The sequence below is a fragment of the Bactrocera oleae genome, chromosome 2, assembly GCF_042242935.1.
Source record: "Bactrocera oleae isolate idBacOlea1 chromosome 2, idBacOlea1, whole genome shotgun sequence".
In the NCBI taxonomy this organism is placed as follows: Eukaryota; Metazoa; Arthropoda; class Insecta; order Diptera; family Tephritidae; genus Bactrocera; species Bactrocera oleae.
In genome coordinates this window covers 25,043,547-25,058,105 of record NC_091536.1, presented here as the reverse complement: position 1 = coordinate 25,058,105, position 14,559 = coordinate 25,043,547, and the positions used below count along the sequence as shown (strand labels likewise).

At 37.0% G+C, this 14,559-nt stretch overlaps 3 protein-coding genes across 3 annotated transcripts in view; 2 read left to right on the top strand and 1 right to left on the bottom strand.

Moving 5' to 3' along the window:
* The window catches only part of Fur1 (Furin 1), a 249,244-nt gene extending 239,940 nt beyond the window's left edge, over positions 1-9,304 (bottom strand). Inside the window, exon 1 of the mRNA XM_036377147.2 lies at positions 8,728-9,304. The gene's annotated coding sequence lies outside the window, so the exon portion shown is untranslated. The remainder of the gene's footprint in view (positions 1-8,727) is intronic.
* Positions 9,305-10,041: 737 nt separating this feature from the next.
* On the top strand, positions 10,042-12,340 carry Vps33B (vacuolar protein sorting 33B). Its single transcript, XM_014235604.3, has 2 exons — positions 10,042-10,682; positions 10,744-12,340. Exons 1-2 carry the CDS (start codon positions 10,197-10,199, stop codon positions 12,247-12,249), a joined length of 1,992 nt encoding a protein of 663 aa, XP_014091079.2. The 5' UTR covers positions 10,042-10,196; the 3' UTR covers positions 12,250-12,340.
* A 291-nt stretch (positions 12,341-12,631) lies between these two features.
* LOC106618077 (uncharacterized) lies at positions 12,632-14,046 on the top strand. Its single transcript, XM_014235636.3, has one exon. It carries the CDS (start codon positions 12,757-12,759, stop codon positions 13,942-13,944), a length of 1,188 nt encoding a protein of 395 aa, XP_014091111.2. The 5' UTR covers positions 12,632-12,756; the 3' UTR covers positions 13,945-14,046.
* The last annotated feature ends 513 nt before the right edge of the window (positions 14,047-14,559 follow it).

Genomic DNA, 14,559 nt, shown 5'->3' with positions numbered 1-14,559 from the left:
AACGGTAATAACAAGATAAGATTTCGCAAGCCGATGCGAAACATTGGCCGAAAATCGACATAGCAAGTACGACAGTTGGACCAACCACCACTATTTGGGTTAGTGACTTGTGAACGCGGAGCCATTTAAATATTGCCACATTACGTATTTAGCTATCTGCAAAGGAATGCGATTGCAGGGTCTTGAATAAGACTAAGAGAGTAAGCGGCACTAGCAGCAGAAGTGGCTAATAAATGGAAAGCAAACGCCAAACATGTTATTCTGCGCCGAACGGAGCGATGCACCATTTTTTGCGCACTTCTGCTGCTAGTGCCGCATGCCGCATGCCACATCAATATAAATAAAATGCCAGCTTGACCGCGGTAACAAACAGCAACAACCCAGTACAAGCGACGGAGGGTGGACACTGCAGTCTGCCAAAAACGAAGGTAAAAAATGCAAACCAAAACAGAAGTAATAACAACAAAGGGAACAGTTAACCGCAACATAAGCGAGCAAAAATCAGCTGTGGCGAGTGCGGCGGCAGAGCGCGGCTGATAATAAGAAATAACTACAACCGTGCTGGTGGCAGACGAGCAAAAATACTAAAGCAAGCGCAGTAAGTAAATATATGCCACTGACTGTAGCCAAACCGTAACAAAAACAATAAAAACTTCGGTTGCACCGAAACTATAAAACTATAATACCCTTCACAAATACAATTCTGAAGATACCTCGTCAAATGAAAGAGTCTTCCATACGAGGACTTGATTCCGATTGTTCAGTTTGTATGGTAGCTATATGCTATAGTAGTCCGATATCGGCGTTTCCGACAAATTAGCAGCTTCGTGGAAAGAAAAGAACGTGTGCTAAACTACAGATCGATATCTCAAAAACTGAAGGACTAGTTCGCCTATATACAGACAGACAGACATGGCTAAATCGATTAAGCTCGTCACGCTGATAAATTAGATATATTTTCTACAGGGTCTCTGACGTTTCCTTCTGGGTGTTACAAACATCGCGGCAAACTGAATATACCCTGTTCAGGGTATAATAACAAGACGAAGTAGCCTGCAAGTGGCCGAAAAGGAACAGCACGGCGTTTTGTGCTCTGTTCACGGCACTGTGTGCTCTCCCCGTTGAGGCTTGCTTGGTTTGTGGAGTCACGGTAGCATAGGAGCATAAGACAATGCAACTTGATTTCCATGCAGTCGTGTGGACGTTTTGGGTGCAGCAGTGCGAGGGCACAACAACAACCAAAACGCCAACAATAACAATGACAACAATGAGCGTAACCACAGCACAAAAAGCGCCAACATCCGTAACAACAACAACAATGGCGTACAATGTAAATAAATAAAGGCAACAATGCCAAAACAAAGAGAAAAGCGATCCATCCGAATGCCGAACACCGATCAGTGTGCTGTCTGTCATGACCCTGGAGCGGGCTGAAATGACTTCGCAGGCGTTTACGGGAAATAAATTACTATGTGCATACATATATGTGTGTGTGTGTGTGTGAGTGTGCTTGCGAATTTGTGGTGGGCGTGCGCATGTACGAGTATTGGTAGAGAGTGTGCAGATATGGTCGAGGTATGTGAAATTCGAGCATTGTCTGGAAGTAGTGGGCGAATCATGATCGTAATTGGAATGCGATATTTGCTTTAATTGAAGATCTTTATTGCCTACCATTATCTTAATAACAGCATACCGATGTACCTTTATATGTGTTTATGCAAAACTACGCGAATGGGAAATGGTTTTATTGCAACCGAAACCTTGACTTGGCAAACTGAATTATAACATATGTAATATGATACTTTTGTGAAACTTATTTTTAACCCGCTTATTACCGCTTCAATTAAATTCCCTAAAAAAGGACCGCTGGCGATAACACTAACAGAAGTTGGCATAAACCAGGTTTCTTTGGGAACTACTTCCTTGAAGGCCAAAAAGTGCACAAATTATTATCAATGCGTACATTTCCATGAACAAGCGGGAGTAGAAAAAAAGCGAATATGACAAGTGCAGTAAACTATGTACTCATAAAAACGTGTGGGATTTTCAAAGTTTCTGGAAGAACAAAACATATGGTACTTAAAGGACTTGAAACTATTCAATGATGTGTCGGATCGGCTTTTGGTAAAATTTCCGGAGTCCAATATGACAACATTCAGAAAAGAACGGATCGTGCTGAGAGCATTCAGGCACAACAAGTATAGGCTATTTTAGCTATGTACAAACATACTCACACATGCAACGTTATTTTTGTTTCGCATGCAGGAATTGCGAACAAGAAGCAAATAAGTAGTCGTGCACGTAGGCCTGAAACGTACATAAATGTACAATGAGCCGATAACAGCCAACGCACGTTTTTAGCCGCCGCCGTCGGAAGCCATTTCGGAAATGTTAAGCTTCCAGCGCCGACGCTATGCGAACAAACAACAGAGTAGCCGTGTGTAAACGAAAAATAAAAGAACAAACACAAACATAAAAGTAAACAACTTTACAATTCAGTAGAATAACAAACACAAATTTACTAAATCGCACGCTATAATCAACGCAATGGATGGGCAAAGCAATTAAGAAAAAGAAGAAGAAGAAAACGAAGCAGAAAAAAATGAAGCAGAAGATAGACGACAGTTGGCGATTGGCGGACGCGGCTTGGACTCGAGGATCCAAGAAGGTAGAAAATAAAAGTAGAAATTACTGCGGCTGGAAGACAAGAAAAAAGCGTTGATGCTACCGATGATAGCGTTGATTCTGCTGACAACACGTTTTATAACATAATGGAGAGCGAAGCGAAACTGGTCAATACAATGACCTATACACCGTTGACCACCATTCATTGGTACCAACGTTCACTAAGCTGAACGCAGAGTCTCCAGTGAAACAGGTCAATATCAAATCGAATTCTTGCGAATTCCTCAAATGCTTAAATAAATATTACAAATATACGAGCATACGAGCATACGAGTGCTTACAAATGTGTCTAGAGAAAAAGAAGAGACTCGATGTTGATTACTTAATGACGGGTCTCTGACCGCGTAGCAGTTAGTTAGCGCAGAGGAAGGTACGTAAGTACTTAAGTGACTAAGAATTCGCTTAAAATCGAGCTGAATGGTGTGGCCGACGCTTGTGTTGGCCTTTAAATGTTATGACCACGAACCTCAAATAAGTCTCTATATTGTTGTTGTTGGATCAGCATTGAGCAGCGTCGGAATCAGAATTGAGCGAACCGTCAGCAGCGTAGCGCTGATCGTACAGAATTTAAGCTTTTATGTGCATATATCTGTAAAATATATACTTACATATGTGCTGTAGAAATTAAGAATCACAAAGAGTCTTGTTCTAAACATTTTTTGCTTTGTTTGGAGCGTAACGTGTACTGCTCTATTCCTTCCACCCTGCTCCCTTACAATCTGCTTTGGTTTTGCTTTTGTTGCTATTGTTCTTGTTGTGGCTGTGTGTGCACAGGTTGCGGACAATTGATGGATGGTAAGGCAGCTAGCGATTTAGTCGTTCAGACTCATTCGGCATCATTAAGCACACAGTTGGAAGACATGATAGCTCTTATATGTATATGTATATGCAACAAAAATACACGTATTCATACATGCATACCTATTTGAGCGGTTACCGCATCGAGCTAGCAAAACAGGTAACACAAGAATACAGCAGTGTCTGCTATCGATTGTACTGAGCACACATTTATGGTAACATGAACTCACTGCTCAATTCTTCAAGCGTGAGCGCGTCGGCTTGTGTTTTTATGGAGTCGCTTCCTCGCAATTAATATATTTGGTATATTGAATCAGCAAAAACATTCAATAGGAATTGGTAGCAGAAAGATTTTAGCTGGACCAACGGGCCGATCTTGATAACAGGAACTATTCTAAGTGAATATTAAGAATGATCACGAATTTTATGTCAGTACAGTCATATGATTGTATTCATTACTAAACGTTTTTTCAACGAATATGTGTTTAAATAAGCGAGGTCACAGAATTGTATGCCCTATTAAGCAGAAAGAAATTGCTCACGGTTCAACCTTGGAAACGTAGTTTCCTCGATATTTTCGCCACAATTGGTAATTTATTTCGAGATAAGTTCGTTAAACAGTTATTTGCTTAGCAAGAAATAACCAGATCGACCGAGTACATAATAGCGCGTTCTTTCGCAAACTTCCAACTAGTCACTTTAGCCTGCCCACTGCACTGCACTGGACCTGAGTGCAGTCTAAAATAATAGGAAAATAAAAAAAAGCGTTGGTGATTTCAAATATGAAGACATTTCTCAAATTACTTGATTGAATTCTTATACATACAAATAAAAAATTCTTGCACAAATAAAAGAAAAATTTTGTCTATCCGTCTTGACCAAACGACACCTTATGCGCGTTTTGAGAGAAACCGGAGGCATAAAATGGTAGAAAACGGTCGGGCGTCCAAGTTTGTCGAAGATGCACAGAGAAAGCAGAGCTTCATTAATACAGAAATGGGCTCCAAGAAGTATACAGAGTTGCTGCAGGATGTGGTAATTACATTCATGGAAAACAACGTAGAAACAGAGTTGATTTTTCAGCAAATCAATTCCACCATACATGTGTCGAAGGAAGCGAAAGAGTGATTTCAAGGTAAAGAAATCAATTTATTAGACTGGCCCGCATGTAGTCCAGATTGCAATCTTATTGAAAATTTATGGAGCATACTAGCTTCGAGGGTATATCCGAATTCTATGCAATTTAAAACGGTTTCCAAGCTTAAGGAACGAATGAAAACCTGTTAGGTGGAAATTGAACCCGATGTCCTTAGAAAACTAGTAGACAATGCAAAATAGAATGTTCAAACTCATAACATTCAAATAAGTGTAATTAATTAATAAGCTACCGACTATTCATCAGAAAAATAGATTTTTACTCTTGTTCTTAACAAAAAGTCATATGCGTTTAATCAAATGTCTAAGTATTATTAAGTTATTTTCTCAATTAATTAGAAAGATTTCTAGTGAATTAATTAAAAACACTTTCAAAAATGATTTCTGAATTACTTGGGAGTGCTATTGAAAATAAATTTATGATAGATTCAATTTTAAAAATATTTAATAACAAAAATGCAAGTGCGTTAAATCAAATGTCTATGACCTAGATTGAGCGCCAAAAGACGGGATAATAAATTTTTACTGATTAATCTTCGCTGAATATTTTGCTTGCCAATTTTTTGAATAATTCGAAACCGTTCTTCAAGTATTCGGCTGAATAAATTACCAAGACGAAATGAATTAAAGAACGTGAGGGGATTGTTCAAAGAATTTAAATGCAGAATAGAGCATACATTATACACAGCCATTGCTTCACATTGCTTTCAATTTTCGATTACTTCCAACACATGAGGATACGTAACTTTCCTTTTCAATAAGATACTTTATAAGCTGGGATAGCACTGTGCCCCGCTAATGCTTTGTACAGGACAAAACCGCAAGTATACCTTCGCAAATTGCATGAAGAAACCTCTTTCACCAATAAATTGGCGACGAGCCAAGACGGTAGGTAATGTAACTACCAACATTTGCTTAGTTCAGCATTTCCCTTTCTCTTGGTTGGAAAAATACGCACAATGAGACACATTAACCTGTCATTGAGGTCCCCTCTATATGAAAAAGTTCCTGTGTTTGTAGCAAATCAAGACAGATGATGACCAGCCGACACAGTCCCTTGTATACATGTGGGCCAGTTAGAGCCAGAGAAATGGCGTGGAGAAGGACGAATATGTTTTACTATTTTCTACATCCATGTTTGCGAAGTGCTGTTTAGCTGTAGCAAAATGAAGGAATAAAACAGCGAGCAGGGTCGTCAACACAAAACGCTCGTTAAAGCAGGCAATTGCCTTGAGCACAAAGCGAGAGAGCTGCTGCACTGCCGGCAAACACACAGCGAGATTATGCGGTTACTTAGAAGGCAACGGGTATTTTCTTTGAGATAGCAATTTCACTAAACGCTTACCACCGAAAGCGCTTAACTTTCTTATTTGCTCATTTACTATGCTCTAAGATTAAAAAAGCCAAGACGGTCTCATAGTACACCTTAGAAAAAATTGGAAAAAACAGATAATTTTGTATGAATATGGCAATTGCGTTTTCGCCTTTATTCGAAGATAATATTTTCACTGTATTGAATAGTATATAATATATAAGTAAAAGTATTTAATGTATATAATAGATTACACATATTGATTGTTGCTAATGAACAAGGCGATCTTTTTTGTTGGACGCACTATGTATGTGGAACCGGTAGGACTTCGAGTTCAATCCTTTGGATTCTTATACCGAAAATAACGGTTTCGTCTATGTTTGTATATAATATTTTCATATATTAAGAACCACATCTGGCCTTATACTAACCTATTAAATACTTGTACATAACCTATTATAATAACATTTAATGTATACACGGAACCGTGGAGAGAAACCCGGACCTCGGAGGGACATAAGGTAAGGGGCACCTGAACCATCAAGTTATTTAAATTTTCTTTTAATTATTTTGAAAAAAAAATTAGTTTCATTCCACCTTATTGTATTGAAGATCTTCTAGTATTTTATATATACTGAGTCTAAATGAACTCAATGATAATTACGACACTGACGAAATGCTTTGTGACGTCGCTACACATGTGAGCGCGTACGCAACAAGTCGAGCGTAAAACAGATATCACATAAAAATCAGCGGTTGACCGCACAAAAATTTTACTTCTAATTATATATGTATATACCTACAATATATGTCCAGAAGGTAAATACATGTACCATATGTACATACAGTAATACTACAAAACAAGTTATTGTAACTGTTTCAAAAATTCTGTGAAAATTTTAAAGAGTTAATATTGTCATGATTGTGACATTATTTTCATAGCAATCAAGACGTAAAAATATTGTTGGAATTTCACAGTCTGGTATTTCAAATATCATTTCATATAGCACTGATTGCCGTCGGCTCTTTTTGTAAAAGATATTTCTCAAACTTTTTTTTCAAATTCTAATCCTGCTAGGATCAGTTTAATTTACTGTGATACCATGTATTTTGTATGTCGCTTCACAGGCCTTAACCTTATAAACTTGTTCGTGGCAGAACGCAGCCGCAACAGAAAAAATTAAGCCCACATAAAGCTTTAACATTATGAGCGCGATGTAAATATTATGAATGACAACTGTGGTGTGTTTTGGAACGTCAAAGGGAGGGCTACAAGTCTAACTCGTGGGAAAGCATGAAGCTAGTAGAGGCCTAAATTTTCGTTTAATTTAAATATTACTATTAAATATCGCATACATATTTTTAAGGCGCACGTAAATATGGTACATATGAGCATACACATAAAGACTTAAACATGGCCGTCGTCACTCAGAAAAATATTTTGATTCAAGCCAAAAATCTATCAAGTTTTCGTCTCTCAAATGCTGTGGAAACTCAGTTGGAGCTACGGCAATTTTTGGAAAGTAGCCAAATAATGTAAATGAAAGCATTTGGTTTTGAGTACATTTGGGTTTTCGGCATGTTTTTCCGCATATTAATAGCTAAGCAAGTAATTTGCGATTGAGTAATATCTATGCAGGTTTTAAGGAAAACTTATTTTCAAAACAATACAATCAGTTGGGGAATCAGCGGTAAAATGTGACGATTATTCGAATCATAACTACGCCATTATCACATTTTTTGTTCTTACTCCCACTAAACAAATATTTGAATTGTGGTAGATGAGAATTAATTGTATTATTTTATATTTTTAGCGCAGGCGTTAACTAATATTTTGTCATTTAATTTAATAAACGTTAATTATGATTATTATAATTTTCTATGTTTTCCCATCCATTCTTATCACTTTCCTTCATATTAACAATTGCTTTATAGACCTATTGCTAACTAGAGAACCATTTATATTCGAGATCATTGGTAAGGCGCCACAATTATACCATAGTAAACAACCGCAACGGTAGCATTTTCGGCAGGTAGTCTTAAAATACAATAGAACAGTGTCAACATCGGATGATTACAGTTTAAAACACAATCATTGCCTTTCAATTGCGGCGATTTCCCAAATAAATAAAAATTTTAATTTTCAGCATTCTCTTGTTGGTGAGAGCTGAAAGTGGCATTTTTTGTCGATCTATAAATGCAACACTTAGAGAGAAAAACATAGTCAGTGTGAGCATTTTATAAAATGCTAGAAATAGGAAGACGAAAACCAAGCCACAACACACTCTCACCTCCGCAAACAATAATCACCTTTGTTAACAGACTTAACGCAGTCTGTTGTTACAGCGACTGCGACGGCTGCTGCTGCACAGATTGTTGTTTTGTTGAGCAGCAGTATGGACAAGGCGTGAAGAAAAGCAACGTCACCGAACGTTAATAGAAACGTGATGAGCGAATAAGCAAGCATTTTGATAAAATAGGTGAGTAGGAGAAGATATAGCAATCACGGCAAATTTATTATTGAATGCAGCAAAAACTATATCTACCGGAAGGGGAATTTCATTTCTACTGCATTTGCATTTAGTAAAAATTATTTCATTTGCCATTTCCACGAGTTATTTACCTTATATGTAGTTATTTTTAGACCGAACTACTTAAACTCATTTGCAGTATTAAGCCACATATATATATACATACATAATACATATGTATGTATATAGTATATATTGATAAATACAGTTGAAGATATTTCAAAAACAAATTTAATTCGCATTTACCTTATGGTTTTTTATATGAACAGTAATTTTGGTATTTTCTTCAATATCAATAATCGTTTGTTTTGTTTATTTTCTGCTGAGAATTCGTTGATGGTCGTTTTTGGCCCGTTGTCAAACTTTTATGCTCTTTATGCCTCTCTTTTTAGCGATAATCACACACCAACCACTTCACTAAATCACCGTTCGCAAATATTTAAGAAATTTGTTATGATAAACTTCACCAAAGACCTTTATAACTTATGTATTTTCACTAACATATTTCTCAACTTTACCATACAATTTTCACATTTAATTAGCAACAACCTAATAGCGAATTTACTTTATATGCATTCCACGTTAATTATTGTTTGCTATATTTTAATCACAATTCCACTGCTGGTAGTCTTTCCATCCGCACTCACTTTGTTTGCAATCAATTAATTAAATCAAACTTAAGTTGAACGTGTGTGTACAACGAGAAAACACAGCAACGCGTTGAAAATATTTCACCGAGAGATCTACAATTATTTGTCCAAACACAAAGACGTTTTCAGAGCGACTGACTGTAATTTTGACATACATTTCTCCTCATGATTTCTCCATCGAAAACTTGTTTTACTTCACTTGTTTCCCGCTACAGCTGCTTTCCTCTGTTATTCTCTTGGGTCTGGCCTCTGGTCTCTTGTCTGTTGTTGCGAGCGTTAGTGAGAAAATGTGGTTTTCGCCGTGTATGAATTATCACATTGGAGCATTTCTGACGGGTATAAACAAGGAAAAGAGTTCAAAATATTTTTTGCAAATGAGCACGGTTTGTATTCGCCGCAGATTATGACATGTTTAGTTTTCATTTCAGCTGTAGCTGTACACAGTGTTGATACTGAACGGTATTATATTAACAAGAAATGCCGGCGTTTACATTACCCGCTTAAATAGAAATATAATGAATAATTGCCATAGTTCCTTTATAAATCTTAATTCAGATGAGTATATTGATCTTTGCCTTTTTTCTATCTAAATCCTTTCTGGCTGGTGCATCAAAATTTACCTCACTATCACAATCATATGCCCAGCCCGCAGGCCGCATTTTCCTTTTTTTGGTCTAATTTTTTATTAGTTATTTTGGGTTTAAGATGGTGCTTATCATATGATTTCCAATACATTTAATAACAAAAATTTTTTGACTGGTCAAATAGTCACTGTTTGGAAAAATTAGTTTTTTTCTGGATACACTTTACTGTTCTATTGACAATGCAACACCATTTCTTACAAAATCTTTTACTCTCCCGATTTTATTGAGCACCTAGGTGAAACAGCTGCTTTTGACAACACTGCAAACCTGCAAATCAACAGCAACACGTCTGCAATGTTTTTATTACTGCACAGCATTGAGTGACAACTAAAGAAATTTGTGTTGATCAAGTAATAATAATGGTCAATAAATTTCCAACACAATTTATGAAGTATTTGTAGCGGGAACGAATATAAACGCAATGGAGTTTGGATTGGATAAAAAATTACAGGGCTTCCAACTTATAGCTCAGGAAAAATTGCAAGCGATCATATGTTCTATTCCAGGCAAAAAAGACCTGATAATTGAACCAGCACTAATTAAACCTTTGGAGCATGTTTGCGATGCATCCTGGCTGAAATTGAAAGGCATACAGAGAATCTTTAAATTTGATGGCGACCAAATTATTTCACGTACAGCTGAACATCAAATCCACATCTTTTTAATACACAGCAAAGTGGAAACATTTCAACAGATTTTAATTCATATACAAGAATTAGAGCGGCGAGAGCCGACTGATCTGGATGACGCTATAAAAAGTTTTCATATAATATGTGTGCCCACTTGCTTTACCCACTTCCATACGCTGTTGGAAGAGGAGGGCCTTTACGGGTTGGTTCAACTACATCGTTACAACTGGGACTTTATCTGTCTCGATCAAAATGTGCTAAGTATGGAAATACCAAATGTGAGTATCTGTGGTTTCATTGTGGGTCGGTTAGTATAATCATGTAAGTGCCTACCTTTAGGTTTTCTCCACACTATTTTTACGCAAGGATACCTCTCTACTACCAGTAATAGCACAATCTCTGCGGGTATTGCAGATCGTTTGTGGACGACCTCAAGTAATTCTCACTTTTGGTGAACATTCTGCAAATTTAGTAAAAATGTTGCAAACTCTTAGCAAGCCTGGTAACGATGATTGTAGTGAGTCGTCCGCCGATTTTGCCGCTATTCTTATCATGGATCGTGACAAAGATTATGCATCAAGTCTACTAACCCCAGCTATTTATTCTGGATTACTGCTGGAAGTTTTTAATCGGCGAGCAGCAGAAATCGAGTTAGAAACCCACTCAAATAAGATTTCAAAACAAATGTTAGACATTTTTCAACTACCCCATCGAGCTTATCAGCAAAAACAAAGTGAAAAGTCGCCAGTAGGCAAGATAAAGCCGTGTAAACTTCCAAGCATACGTATGAACGCAATGAGCGATGAAATTTATGGTGAAAATCGTTACAAGCATTTTGCGCAAGCTAGCAGCCAAATACGTGCACAAGCAAAAACTATCGGATTGGAAGTTCAAAAGTTGGGCGACATGAAACTTGATGAGATGCACGACTATGTGGCACGCAAATTGCCAAAGGTTACGGAGCTTAAAGTAAAGGTTATGCGACACCTAAACGCCAGTGAACAAATTATAGACATGTTGGGTGGTAACTTTCGTCGTGTGCAATCCTTGGAGGAAGATATACTTAATAATGTGGCGCGCAAACGAATTCTCACAGAAATCGATGAACTACTCACATCAGATGGGCAAAAGTACAATACTCTACGATTGCTTTGCCTACTGCACTTATGTGCTGGAATAAGTGGCGATGAGTTGTCACAATTTGCACGTAACTATTGTAACTATTTTGGCCAACAACACTTGGTTATTTTTCAACAATTAGCGATAGCCGGGCTTTTACCGATGATGTGGGAAGAGGATAAAGCAAACACTTCTGCGAAAATACTCTCAAATTTGCCGTTACCCAAATTTCAACAGACCGAATTTCAAGCAAATGCTAATAGACTGAGATTAATGGTTTCACCTACTGGTGCTGAGCCAACACCTGTCAACTCTAACGCAGGCAATGATACTGATGTTGGTAGTGTCGCATGTTCGCCTAACTGCGCTAGTTATGTGTTCAATAATCTTTATATCCCAATTGCCGCACAACTCTGCTCGTGCTTACTAAAAGCTCGGTCCGCAGACGAGTTTTCCAGCAAAGTAGGTATGGTGGACAAGTTAATTATGCACTCACCTGATGGCACAGCACACAACGCCAAATCTTTCGCCAATTCCATTAAATTGAATGACTCGAAGGACATATTTCCTCTGCGAAAACGTAACTTATTTATTTTTGTTCTGGGTGGAGTAACATATGCTGAAATTAGTGCTTGTAATTTAATAGCGCGCCTTACGGGTTCTCAAATTGTTGTGGGTTCTGACGCTATCATCAGTGGCAGCGATCTTATCGAGGCAGCTTTCTGACGAAAACAGAATAAACTTGCAAACCTAAAGCAAAAGTTATCCAAATATGAATTAACATTGATATAACAATTATATAAATATGTAATATTTACATTTTTTAATAATTAAAAAAAATACAAAACACAAGGTATTCGACCAATATACGTGAATCCGAATTATAATAAACTATTTTTGAACTTAAGGGAAGACATATTTAGCGGTAAATTTACTGAGTTTCCTTTTCTCAACTCTGTACTAATTATAATACAGCGCCGGCAACTAAGGTCTTATTTGGCGGCGAAACATTAAAAACAAAACAGCAAACTTGAGGCCAATAAAAAACAAATCAGCTGGTTATCAGCTGTGTGTTATACAAACAGTTTTCATATTATCCATGCTGTTTTTTCATTGGGCTGAGGAGTTTCCATTGGTATTTCTAAATTTAATAACTTATGTATTAAATCTTAAAATTTCTTTAAGATTGTATTTGATTATTACTATTTAAAAGAGTTTTTCAAAATTGTGGAAATGTTGCCAAAAAACCAAATTCGATACTTGCACTTGGCCATTGCATATATGGCGCGTGGTGTGGGTCGTCGATCTAATCCTGGGCTCGGGCATCAGCTCAGTAGCATGGAAAGTGTTGATGAGCGTTTAGAACAAGATCCTGAAGGATTTGGTGACTTGGAAACGGATTTTATGGCGACTAATCACACGCATCGTGAATATGAACGTGAAATGAGTCAACAACGTGAACGAATTCGACACATTATGGTTAAACACAAATACTTCCGTGAAACAAAGTTACCGAACTTGCTGACTTATGCTGAGAAAGAGCAAATGCGCACATTGCATTCACGTGACCCTGAGGAGTGGACAGCTGATCGTTTAGCTGAAAGTTTTCCAGCTACAACGGAAGTCGTTAAGAAAATAATAACCGCAAAATGGCAAGCGCGCAGTGAGCATCGCATACGCAAACACGATGAAGTGGTTATACAAAATTGGGAAAAATTCCGTTCAGATCCAAAATTATTGCAGTTGCCACCCGATTTTCAAGCTCACTTGCAAAAGTTTGCCACGAGACGAACAGAGGACTTACTTTCGGTTGCCAGAGGCTTGCCAGCTAAGCCAGCTTTGGCGCGACCAATGAAACAAGAATTTCTCTCGATTATTACAAGTTGTAAAAAATATGCAGAAAAGGAAGATGTACCAAATATCACTTCAGGAAATTCACAAAATGTTGAGGAAGTTTCAAGGGCTACATCAGCCGAAGATGAAACGTATTTACTGCAAAAAGTGTACGACAAACGGAGAATGCGCCTACAAGAGCTGAAAAAGTTTAAACTATCCCCAACCGAATTATCAGTATCTTCTAATGAGTTGACCAAAAATGAAAATCACACAGTTAATCGAGAAATAACTGAACAGGAATCAGCTTCTAAATTACACAATCCCGACGGAACTGGCATAATTTCGAAGTCCCTACATAATAATCCATTCGCTGATATCAATGCAATCGAAAAATATGAAAGTAATGAAATCGTTATCAGCGCTGAGGATCAGAAGCGCTTTGAAATAACACGCGTTAAAGATCACATACATATTCCACGCAAAGTATGGCGCAAAGGTGGAACTTATCGCGTGGAGGATGCGTACTATGATGATGATGGGGAACTCCTCTATCGTGTGCCGGGCATGTCAGGGAAGAACAGATAGAAGTTTCATCTGCACGATATATAAAAGATTTATTGAAAATATAGTATATCATTTTTACAAAACAAAAAAAAACAAATAAAAGTGACTACTTTTATCTTTCAATATAGCAAGATTTTTATTATACCACACATGAGTAAACATGTTTGATGTGTGTACTGAACGCAACAAATAATATTTTTCAAATATAACCGTTGTAGTAAAGAATCTATTTTAAAATCCTTTAAAAAACTAATTTGGACCTTATTATTAGTATTATTTGTTATTTTTGGTAATTATTTAAGCACTCCAAAAGAAAACAGATTTCTATATATGCATATGTATAGTTATAGCTTATTCATGTTTATTGTACATAGTCTTTAAAGTGATTATGAGTAAAGCATAGTGACAGCTTATGTTAAATTATTGTAGATAAACAAAGGTGAAGAAAAATAAGCAAATCATGGAAGCATATACATATAATATGTATATGTATTACGGTATGAAATAAAAATAAGCTAACACAAATTATGTAAAGTAGTGTTTTAATTTTGATCAGAATATGTGTTGATAATTATAAATTTTAATTATGGCGTTTTATAGTACCATATGAGCTCTTCACTTTTTTACATACAATTT

Coding starts and splice junctions, on each gene's coding strand:
- Vps33B (XM_014235604.3), top strand. CDS start 10,197: ATGGAGTTTGGATTGGATAAAAAATTACAGGGCTTCCAACTTATAGCT. Junction 10,683..10,743: donor TAAGTATGGAAATACCAAAT/GTGAGTATCTGT, acceptor GCCTACCTTTAG/GTTTTCTCCACACTATTTTT.
- LOC106618077 (XM_014235636.3), top strand. CDS start 12,757: ATGTTGCCAAAAAACCAAATTCGATACTTGCACTTGGCCATTGCATAT.